Here is a 12,238-nt window from a genome sequence, read left to right as displayed (position 1 = left end):
CTACATTTGCGTGTTCAACTCCTCTTTTACCTTCATCTTCTTGACAAATTCAAACCTCATTTTTTTATTTCTTTTTAAGCTATTAATTTTCTAAAAGAAATTTGAAAAAAAAAGAAAAGAAAGAAAGGAGTAGGAGAATAAAATTTAGACTTATTAAAAAAATAAAAGTAAGAGAAAAAAATGAACAAACATAACTTTAATAAAAATATTATTAATATATAATACATCAATTTTGTTAATTATTAATAAAAAATTTGACAATTATTTTAAATATTTTAAAATAAAAATAAAATAACTAAAATATTAAAAACTAAAATATAATTACCCTAAATATTAAAGAGTAAAACAGTATTTTATCTTAATATTTATCACTGTACAAAAATTTAGTTCAATATAACTATCTCTCTCACACTCCAATGTAATATTTGTTGAGTATTTTTCTATATATTTTTATACTTCAGACAATGTCTAACATAATTAAAAATCATTATAATAAAAAGTAGAGACAATAACTTAATAGCAAAAAAGAGAAAGGATAAATACCAGGAGCCATCAGGATTTTGTACGCTTTCCATGTAACGGATTGCTTTGGAAATGGAACGATCAACTTCCCTTCTTCTGTGATTTGGATATAGCTTTCTAAATAGAGCTAAGGCCTGCATTCCTGATCCTGTGCACTCTACATACCTATTTTACATAACACCAACATTATCCGGCTTTTATCTTTATATATATTTGGGGGTTTTGTGTTAAATACAAAAATATTGAGCGTTTTTTGGATTTTATCAGAATATGGGGTAAAGTAAAACTTGGTTAAAATTTCTACTTTTCAAAAAATAAATTAAAAATAAAATTATGAGAATAATTTTTATTTTTTAAAAATTAACAAAATAAATTCATAAATAGCAATTTGTATGGTTTAAAAATTAAATATTAATTAAAAAGTGAAATCGTAAGTAACTACTTTTACTTTTGAAAATACAAAAATTACAAAAGTGAAATTAGTAACAATTTTCGCAATGCACCATTATTTTTTAAAAAATATCATTTTTACTGCTATAAAAAAAATACTACATAGGTAGATTGATTATATTTAATTAAATGACATTATTTTTATCTGTCATAAATTATTATATGATCAAAAGTTAATTTTTATGTTTAAATTTTTGTTAATAATTCTTTTAGATATTTTTTAAAAAATTTTTTATCCTAAACTAACATATATATATGAAATAATACTATATGAACAACATATTTAACAATTAAGACCTAAACTTAACATCAATAATCTCTTAATTTTTATGTTTTATTTTGCAACATTTTAAATTGTAGTTGAATATTAATCTTATTTGTGGGTATCAAATTTAGTCCAACCTGTTTAGATAGGATCGACAACTTGATCCGCAGCGAATCAGTTTGAAAGCAGAGCAGGTTAAGTTATTGATAAGGTCGGATGCGGGTTTAAGTCTAACTCTACCCGATTTACTTGTACCCTAATATATTATAATATGTAGTTAAAATTTTATATATGTATAATAAAGTTGATGGAGATTGAATCCACATCTTTTTTATTTTATAATTTTATACATGTATTATTAAGTTGATGGATTGATACATATTTATGTTATTTGTAATTTTAACATCAATTTCATTATGTTACTTTTAATTTTAACGTGGGCTTAATTTTGTTTTCTATTTTATTTGTATTTTATAAAATATGGAATAATTAGATATTGTGTTTGATATAAAAAATGATTGTTACAGATAGGATTGAGTAGGATTCGAGTGAAAAATTTTAGGGTACGGGTACGGTTAATGTTCATACCCTGACCCAAGATACAAGTCAGGCCCAATAGAGCCAGGCCGAAAGAGTCGAAAGGCCCAAATAAGAAGACGACCTGCCCGGAAACCCGACTTTCTTATAAAGGTTGGATTCGACAGATGATTTGTACTTATCCATGTAAGTAACTACTTCCCCAGATCTTTTACTTTTAGAAGAGAGATCTCAACAACTCTAAGATAAAGGGATAGTTATCCACCACCAGAAGTGGAACTACTTCAGCGGTGGTTATTGGCTCATCTCCTATAAATATCCTGACACACTCAGACACATTTAAGTTCCAATACACTAAAACCTGCTAAGATCTTTGCTGACTTAAGTATCGGAGTATTTTACAGGTACCACCCCTCATCTTATCTCAAACAACTCGGACGACGGCCACAGGATGTGGGACAAGTCGGAACCCACTCCATTGAGGATTTGCGTCTCACTTACAAGCCCAAAGGCAACCCAGTTTTAGGTAACCCTCGGAACATTGGCGCCCTTGCCAGGGACCTGGGATCTAACACTACATGGCGGACGATCAGTATGAAGATAGACATATAGCGTCTGAATCAAATCAAGAATACCAGGACATGGTCAACAACGACCAAGCAATAGTAATACCTCTTCCAAGAATGGAGGAACCACATGATGAAGGCCTCTCTGGAGACCAACACCAATGGAGAATCCCGCCCGAGGTTCGTCTCCCTGAAGGGGAAGAACAACCTCATAGCATCGACCTCATGGGATTGCTGCATGGGCATCATGGTCGACTCGAGCACCTGGAGCAAGAATTAGAGAGACAGCACGAAGCAGAGAGGAGCCTGAGGAAGAAGATCAAACGGCAAAGAGAGCTGGAGGAGAAGCTCTCAAAGCTAGAATCCAACCTTCGAAGCAAGGAATCCCACACAACTCGGGATGATACCCCACTGGGGGAGAAGATCCTTTCATTGAGGACATCATGCGGGCTAGAGTTCTTAGAAACTTTAAAAGTCCTGACATGAATCTATACGATGGGACAACTGACCCGAAGCATCACCTTAACAATTTCAAAAGTCGGATGTATTTGGTCGATGCCTCATATGCTACTCGCTGCAAGGCCTTCCCGATAACCTTGATAATAGCGGCTATGAAGTGGTTTGATAGCCTGCCACCTAGGTCGGTTACCAGTTTCGATGACCTTGCGCGCAAATTCCTTACACGATTTTTAATCATAAAGATAAAGTTAAGCATGCACCTAGCCTACTCGGAGTCAAACAGGAGGTCGGAGAATCCCTGAGAGACTACATGGAGAGATTCAACAAAGCATGCTTGAAAATCCAAGACCTGCCTACTGAGGCAGTACTAATGGGACTAGTCAATGGGCTCCGAGATGGACCCTTCTCCCAATCTATATCAAAAAGACATCCGACTTTCCTGAACGTTGTACAAGAGCGAGCTGAAAAGTAAATCGATATGGAAGAAAACGCCAAGCTACGAGAGTCGAGTTGGCGACTTGGGTACCCTTGATAAACCCCATTTTTAGAGTTTATCTTGTGTTGAATTTAGAGGGTTTTGTCAATTTATCTCTCATTTATTCACTAAAATAGCATGGTTTTATAAATTCTCCTTTAATTGTGCTTAAGAGTAAAAATATGCTTTTTGGGTCTTAAAATAGCTAAATTTAATTCACCTTGATTCCATTAGATGCCTTGATATGTTTGTTAAGTAAATTCAGGTTTAGAGGGCAAAGATTGGAATTGAGGGAATGAAGAAAAACCATGTAGAAATGGAGAACTCATGAAGAAATGAAGGAATCACAAAACTGTCAATCCTGACCTCTTCACACTTAATCGACCATAACTTAAGCTACAAAGATCCAAACGAGACAGTTCCAGTTGCGTTAGAAAGCTAACATCCGGAACTTCAAAATGATATAAGATTTGCCATAGTTGCAACGCGTTTAAAGATGCGTACGTGTCATGTACGTATACGCATTGATGCTGCACGTGACTCACTTAAAGGCAACTCGTGGCCAGCGATCTCTGAAGAATTTTGGACCTAATCCAACTCATTTTTGATGCTATTTAACTCAAGGATTGAAAGGGAATGAACAAGTTAGATACCAATTAGTTTAGTTTTAGTTTAGAGTTAGTTTCTAGAGAGAGAAGCTCTCTCTTCTCTCTAAAATTAGGAGTAAGATTAGGTTTAATTCTTCTCTAGATCTAGGTTTAATTCATACCTTGATTTACTTTTCCTTTACAATTTCTTGTTCCTCTACTTCTCCTCTCTCTAGTTTTGTACTTTACTACTTGTAATTCTTTACTTTTATGTTGATGCACTCTTGTTTCTTCTATTTCTCTTTTAATGCAATTTATGAATCATGTTCCTTTATTGTTGATTTGATTTGTTGATTGTTAATTTCTTGCTATTAGTAATTGTAGATTTACTTTTCTTGCAATTTTAACTTACTTTCCTTTGATACCTTCCAAGTGTTTGATTGAATGCTTGAAAGGATGCTAGAGTAGAATTTTCTCCTCTTGGCTTAGGTTGAGTAATTAGTGACTCTTGAGTTATCAAACTCTCTTGTTGATCGATAATTAGAAGTTGCTAATTGATTTGAATTCCAATAAAGCTAGTCTTTCCTTAGGAGTTGACTAGGACTTGAGAAATCAAATTGATTCATCCACTTGACTTTCCTCCATAGTTAGAGGTTAACCAAGTGGGAGCAATGAATAATTCTCATCATAATTGATAAGGATAACTAGGATAGAACTTCTAGTTCTCATACCTTGCCAAGAGCATTCTTACTTGCTAGTTTACTTCCTTTGCCATTTATATTTCTTGTCTATTATCTCAAAACCCCAAACATACTTCATAACCAATAGCAAGAACATTTTATTGAAATTCCTAGGGAGAACGACCCGAGGTTTGAATACTTCGGTTTATATTTTTAGGGGTTTGTTACTTGTGACAACCAAATTTTTGTATGAAAGGATTATTGTTGGTTTAGAAACTATACTTGCAACGAGAATTTATTGTGAAATTCTAGACCATACAAAAGTCCGTTCATCAACCCTCACCAGCCAAAAAACAAAAAGAGAGGGAGCTCAAGAAGAAAGAAGAAGTCGGATCCGAGAAACCCAGAAGGTACCACAATTATACTCCATTACAAGTTTCTCTCGTGGATTTTTACAGAAAAATTTATCACACCAAGAAGCTCCCTCCCCCGCGTCCAATTAAAAACTAAAAGGGTGGAAGCCGTAATGAGTATTGTGAGTACCACAAGCTGTATGGTCACTCAACAAATGATTGTTATAACCTAAACTATGTGACAGAAAAACTGGCCAGGAAAGGTTGGATGGATAGATATCTCATGGAAAGGTCGGACAATCATGGAAAAAGAAAAAGAGATGATGAAGATACTGGATGAAAAGGTCAACCCCACAGACTCTCGTATGAGATATCCACATGATAGTAGGAAGATTTTTCGGAGGAGGACTAACCAAGTCATCTCGGAAGAGGCATTTGAAGGAGGTATACCAAGTCAGGAAAGATAGCCCTAACCTCCTTACAATCTCTTTCACAGAAGAAGATGCACAAGAAATTGTGCCTGGGCACGATGACCCAGTAGTCATCACCATGATACTAGCCAATGCCCACCTACATAGGACCTTGGTAGATCAGGGAAACTCAGCAGACATACTTTTAAAGCTGGCATTCGACAAGTTAGTGCTAGAGAAAAAAGAGCTGAAATTCTACCCGGATACTCTTTTCGGGCTAGGAGATACTCCAATCAAACCCTTGGGGTTCATTTTCCTACATACCACCTTTGGGAAAGGGCTGAGATCAAGAACCCTAAGCGTGGACTACATTGTTATGGATATAGCTTCAGCCTACAATGCCCTAATTAGCAGAACAACTCTAAATCGCTTGGGAGTCGTGGTCTCTACTACTCACTTCTGTATGAAGTTTCTAATAGAGGACGGAATTGCCACCGTTAAGAGAGACCAAAAGCTGGCAAGAAAATGTTACAATGAAAGCCTGAATTTACGAGGAAATGGTAAAGAAGTCAATACAAATAAACTCAGAGGAGTCTGAGTAAAGGAAGAACTACGGCCACAGCTTGAAGGAAGGACAGAGGTAGTCCAAATCGCAAAAGAGGTCAAAAAGGTCACCAACATAGGAACCAATATGAGAACAGAGTTAAAAAACAACCTCATAAAACTCCTAAAAGAGAATTCCAATCTATTTGCTTGGAAGGCTGCCGACATGCCCAGAATATACTCCGAACTCATGACACACAAGCTGGCGGTCTATCCCGGGTTCCGACTGGTCCAACAAAGAAGACGAAAGCTCAGACCAAAATGAGCTCAGGTGGTCCAAGAACAAGTACAAGTTTTGTTAGAGGCCGGATTCATCAGGGAAGTCAAATATCCGACATGGCTATCGAACGTAGTGTTTGTAAAAAATCAAAACGGGAAGTGGAGAATGCGTGTTGACTACACCAACCTCAACAAAGCATGTCTAAAGGACCCCTACCCACTTCCCAATATAGATGCTTTAGTGGATTCCAGCTCGGGATACCAGTACCTATCATTCATGGATGCCTACTCGGGATACAATCAAATTCCGATGTATATGTCGGATCAAGAAAAGACATCCTTCATCACACCCAACGTGAATTACTGTAACGTGGTTATGCCATTTGGTTTAAAAAAAGCAAACGCCATATATCAAAGACTGATGAACAAGATGTTTGCACCCCACCTTAGAAGCCTAATAGAAGTGTAAGTGCACGACATGTTGGTAAAGACCAAGGAGGAGGCAAATCTCCTGATCGACCTCTCACAAGTCTTCAGTACTATAAAAAGGCATGGGATAAGACTAAATCCCACAAAATGCACATTTACAGTAAAGGCAGGAAAATTTTTTGGGATTTATGCTCACACAGAGGGAAATTGAGACTAACCTCGATAAGTGTAGAGAAATCCTAGAATGAGGAGTCTGACCTGCATAAAAGAAGTCCAATAGTTGAATGGACGACTTGCAGCTTTGCTAGATTTCTGGCAGGATCGGCCTTAAAATCCTTGCCACTTTTTTCTCTACTAAGAAAAGGGTGCCAATTTGAATGGACCCCTGAATGTGAAGAAGCTTTTCAAGAATTCAAGAAGTTCTTGAGTCAGACACCAGTCCTTACCCGGCCTAAAGTCGTAGAGGATCTCGTACTGTACCTAGCTGTTACTGAGAAAGCAGTAGCGTCGGCACTAGTTTGAGAAGATGAGGTCGGACAGTATCCAATTTATTTCACCAGCAAAGTCTTACAAGGATCCAAGTTGAGGTATCAAAAGATAGAAAAATTTGCATATACTTTAATTCTGGCATCCAGGAGACTCTGAACTTATTTTCAGGCTCACACCATAAGAGTCCAAACGAACTAGCCCATGAAGCAAATCCTTCAGAAAATAGACATTGCAGGTTGAATGGTTCAATGGGCTATAGAATTATCCGAGTTCGACTTGAGATACGAAACTCGGACAACAATTAAAGCCCAATGCCTTACCGACTTCCTGGAAGAATACACCGACGACAAGAACGAAGCCTCTACGACCTGGAGCCTTTATGTAGACGGATCCTCTAATAAAGTCGGAAGCAGCGCTGGCATCATCTTAGTGAGTGAAGAGGGGACTCAAATAGAAGTCTCCCTAAAATTTGAATTCCCTGCTTCTAACAATCAGGCCAAATATGAAGCCTTAATCACAGGCTTGAAACTCGCCAAAGAAGTCGGTGCGACCAAAGTAATAGTCTTCAGTGACTCCCAAGTAATAACTTATAAAATCAATGGAGTACCAGGAAAAGGATCCTAATATGAAAAGGTACTTGAAAAAAATACTTGAGCATCTTAAGCAATTTCTTGAAACTAAGATCAGGCACATAACTCGGGAACTCAATAGTAGAGCCAATGTCGTCTCTAAGTTAGCAAGTACCAAATAGAGCTGAAAGGCCCAAATAAGAAGATGACCTGCCCAGAAACCTGACCTCCCTATAAAGGTCGAATTCCACGGATGATTTGTACTTATCCATGTAAGTAACTACTTCCCCGGATCTCTCACTTCTAGAAGAGAGATCTCAACAACCCTAAGATAAAGGGACGGTTATCCACCATCATAAGTGGAACTACTTCAGCAGTGGTTATTGGCTCATCTCCTATAAACCCGCTCCATTGAGGATTTGGGCCTCACTTACAAGCCCAAGGATAACCCAGTTTCAGGTAACCCTCGGAACAGTTAGGATTAAAAGATTTTTAACCCACAGATAAGGTAGATTAGGGTTGAAAATTTTTAACTTGCAGGTAGAATAAGGTTGAGTTTTAGAGAGATTTAAACCTACATATAGGGTTAGGATGAAGTCTAAACCCTACTCTATCCTATATATTGCCAGTCTTATGTGTTAATGTCATCAGTTGATTATATTATGTCAAGAAATCATTATTTCACTGCTTATCTTTCTAATTTATATTTTCATTCCTCTTCTTTCAAATATTTATTAAATATAATTTAGAGAAAATATTAATGTTATGATTAAAAGTTAAACTCAATATTCAATTGTTAAAAAAATTTAATTTTGAGTTAATTTTATAACTATCAATATAATTTTTTTATACTAATATCTAATTATATTTTTTATATATAGAGAAAAAAAATATTATTTTTAAATAACAAGTATAAAAATTAATTATTTCTATTTGTGCAGCAGATTTAATACCTAATCAAAAGTATAGGAGTTAAATTGTTTCAAATTTTAGATAACGAATATTAGAATTAATTATTAGTAATAAATCAAACTCTTTCACATGAAAATAATAACTAAAAATCTTATTATTTGATTTTTTATCTACGAAGATTCTGGTTTTTTCAGCCGATTGAGACTTTTGTCTTTTACGATCTTTTTCTAAAAATAATTTGATTCTATAAATTTTTTGTGCCATAATTTATAATATCAAGACAAAACCGACATAATTTTAAAAGATTTATATTTTCGTAATATAATTACGGATAAAAATACTAGTGTATATATATATATATATTGACATGCAGAAAAAATATATAAATAATCATACTCTGACTCAATGAGACATTTTTCGAAGATTTCAGTTGGATTGAATTTCTGCAATAAAAATGTGAGTTTCTCAATTAGGAATAATTTAGGAAAATATCCTTAGTTAATTAATTGATCATGTAGTCGAATGCATCCTAGTTTTGTTTACCTCTACCCAATGATATGTTCTTCGAGGCTCCCAAACACAAAAACCACCATTCTTGCTCTGTAGTTGAAATTAACAGATATATCAAAATTGCATCTAATAATTACGAGTCTAGCTATTAAATAGGTTTTTCTGTAACCTGAACCAATAACAAAACCCTTTAACAAGTTTAAGTATTAGCAAAACTTATACAATAATGGTCAAATCAAATTATATCAAGATTAAGAACAACAAATAATTTAATTTAGAATCTAAACATGAAACATGGATAGAAAAAAAAAACATACTTGCAGGGAAAGAAGAATATTCACAGCATCGTAGAATCTTCTTGAGTCCATCTTTTCTCCAACTAGATTACTTGGCATCATTGACAACAGAAGTGCAGCCTGTTTAATTTTAGTAGCAACCAAATATCAAAGTTGGATAGCAAAAAGTAAAAAGGAGCCACATACATGTGTCATGTGTGAGTGTGCCATATATATATAACAAAAATTATTTTTAATGATAAATTTTGTGACAATAACAAAATGATTTTTATATGGGAAATTCTATATGACTATACGGTGATTATATAAATATTATTAAAATTATAGTCAATTTTTTTATATTTTAGTAATATTTTTTAAAAAATAAATATTTAATAACAATAAAAAATTATTTTAATTTTAGTAATTACTTTTTGAAATATTATTGTCACCATAACATAATTATTTTAGAATAATCCTCTTTATATATCTTATTTAATTTATTTATTTTTGCAACAATTATATATTATATTTTTGTGGCTACTAAAAAGATTTTTATCAATTATTGTTAATTTCCGCAAAAACTTTTAATGACAAAATATAAAACTGTTAATGTCTAATTGTCGATAAATGTATTAATCACTATTTTTATTGTCGCTAAAAACAAAATAAATAACCACTGAAATTAATTTTTTCAGTACTAATATATATACATGGAAATAATAAAAAGTGACATAATACAAAGTGGGAACCTCATTGTCTATATATATATATATATATATATATATATATATACACTTGATTAACAATCCGTAAGTCTATCTTCGCATATATTTAAGATCTATTTGATAAACAAAATAGCAAAAGAATTTTTTTTAAATAAACAAAAATAAATAAAAAATAGAAGGGTAGAGAATTATTGAAGCACTTAAAAAAAATACGCAATTTTGACGGCCACTGAATAATTATTTTGACAAAATGTTTTACTGTTAGAAAATGATTTAAGAATATTTACTACTATTAAAAGAAGAATATTTACACTATTCGAAAAAAATATTTACTACTGTTAAAAAATGATTTAAGAATATTTTGACAGACACTTAACTTTAAATAAAGTCTTTACACTATTAAAAAAATCTTTTTTAGTGTTTATTCATTTTTTTTAATTAGTATAAAAAAGAGTGCTAATATATATTTATCGGCAATTAAATATTAATTTTTTTATATTTTGTCGCTAAAAGATTTTAGTAATAATTAACAATTGTCGATAAAATCTTTTTTAATAATCAGAAAAAATATATAATTACTATCATAACATATAGTAATAATAAAAAATATACAATTACCACAAAAAATAAATAAGATATATAATAATCATTATATTATTGACAACCATGCTAAGTTTTGTTGAGTTTAAATATAATGTATTAATTTGTTAACTAATTTATTCTTTTATTAGTTTTTTCACAATATCTCTTAGTTTAATCGGCTAAAAACTAATAAATCGTGAATCGAAATTCCATTTAAAAATTTATTGTTAATGACTTGCTACTCGTTCAATCCAAGTTGAACCACCAAGTTGGTTTAACGAACTTATACTTGATGTGAAGAAAAATTATTACTTCGATATATACTTTATCACACCGCATTTTCTCTCTTTTAATTTTTACTTCATTAATAATAACTTAACACCATAAGCAATTATATACCCATTTGTTTAAACAAATAAAAACTAAATTATTTTAACTTCTATTTTTTTTCAAAGTGCAAATAAACACAAAATATAGTGCCCTAATCGAAGTACATATATAGATTTTTCTAAAGCAAGTACTTTTTCTCCTCCTATATAATCGCATCCAAAATGTGCCCATAGTTTATATCTCTCCGATCCTTCATTTATTAATTTGGATAAAATATATTTTGCGTTTAAGATTCTTGAAAAATTTTAAAAATATTTTTAACTTTTATTTTATTTTAATATTATTCTTAATATTTTTTATAAATTTTAATTTTATTTTTATCATTAATTTTTTGAAAAATGTGTATAGTAAAATTAAAAAGAAAAATATTGATCATATATTAATTATAAAAAAATTAAGCGTACAGATAAATTGAAACTTATAAAAAATATTAAGAACATTACTAAAATAAATTAAATGTTAGATATATTTTTAAAATTTTTCGAAAATGTTAAAAACATATTTTACCCTATTAATTTAAATTGATCTCATGAAATTGAAATTGGCTTTCCAAAATGCTATCTAATTGGTCCTTCAGCTCATCACCAACACCAAAAGATCAAGTTGATGTTCTTTATGAACAATGAGATATTAACAACGTGTGGTTTTAATTACAAGTTTTCAGATTTACTATATCTACGTTAAAGACTAACATATAGTCCAGTTTGGGTAATCAACTTAATTAAACTCTTTTTGATAAAATAACTTAAACAATAAATGACTCTGTTAAAAGTAACTTATAAATAAGTTATTTTGTGTTTGAATTTTTAATTCTAAAAGTGCTTATTTTATAAAAATGTGATGAAAAGTAAAAGTATTGAGAGAAGTCATTTTTTTAACTTCTCTATAAGCTCTAAAATAGCTTCTTAAAAAGTTACAATTTGATTTTAAAAATTGCACCAAACATTAATACTACTACTTTTTATAAGTAAAAAAAAAATTAAAAAAATTACTTTTAAAGTTTCCCAAACGAATCCATAGTAGTGTTGGCTCAAACGTCACATGCACGCGTACACGTACAAATTTTAATATCAATGAATAATAGAATCCAAAGTATATTAAGTAGATAATTGTTTATATAAAAAATAAAAATTTAATTATTTTGTTAAAATTAAATTTTTATATTATTTTTAATTAAATTTTTATATTATTTTTAATTTTATAATTAGCTCATTCCAAATATAAAAAG

The 12,238-nt window shown here is 31.8% G+C and overlaps 1 protein-coding gene across 1 annotated transcript in view; it reads right to left on the bottom strand.

The window, feature by feature from the left end:
- LOC130961503 (lupeol synthase-like) overlaps positions 1–12,238 on the bottom strand; it is a 76,835-nt gene that overhangs the window by 43,918 nt on the left and 20,679 nt on the right. The window contains exons 9-12 of the mRNA XM_057887435.1: positions 9,353–9,451; positions 9,069–9,125; positions 8,922–8,968; positions 544–687 (exon numbers count right to left, since the gene is read on the bottom strand). Coding sequence (XP_057743418.1) covers positions 544–687; positions 8,922–8,968; positions 9,069–9,125; positions 9,353–9,451 — 347 coding nt within the window. The remainder of the gene's footprint in view (positions 1–543; positions 688–8,921; positions 8,969–9,068; positions 9,126–9,352; positions 9,452–12,238) is intronic.

This window comes from Arachis stenosperma, chromosome 2 (assembly GCF_014773155.1).
Source record: "Arachis stenosperma cultivar V10309 chromosome 2, arast.V10309.gnm1.PFL2, whole genome shotgun sequence".
NCBI lineage: Eukaryota > Viridiplantae > Streptophyta > Magnoliopsida > Fabales > Fabaceae > Arachis > Arachis stenosperma.
This window is presented reverse-complemented; position numbering and strand designations above follow the sequence as displayed.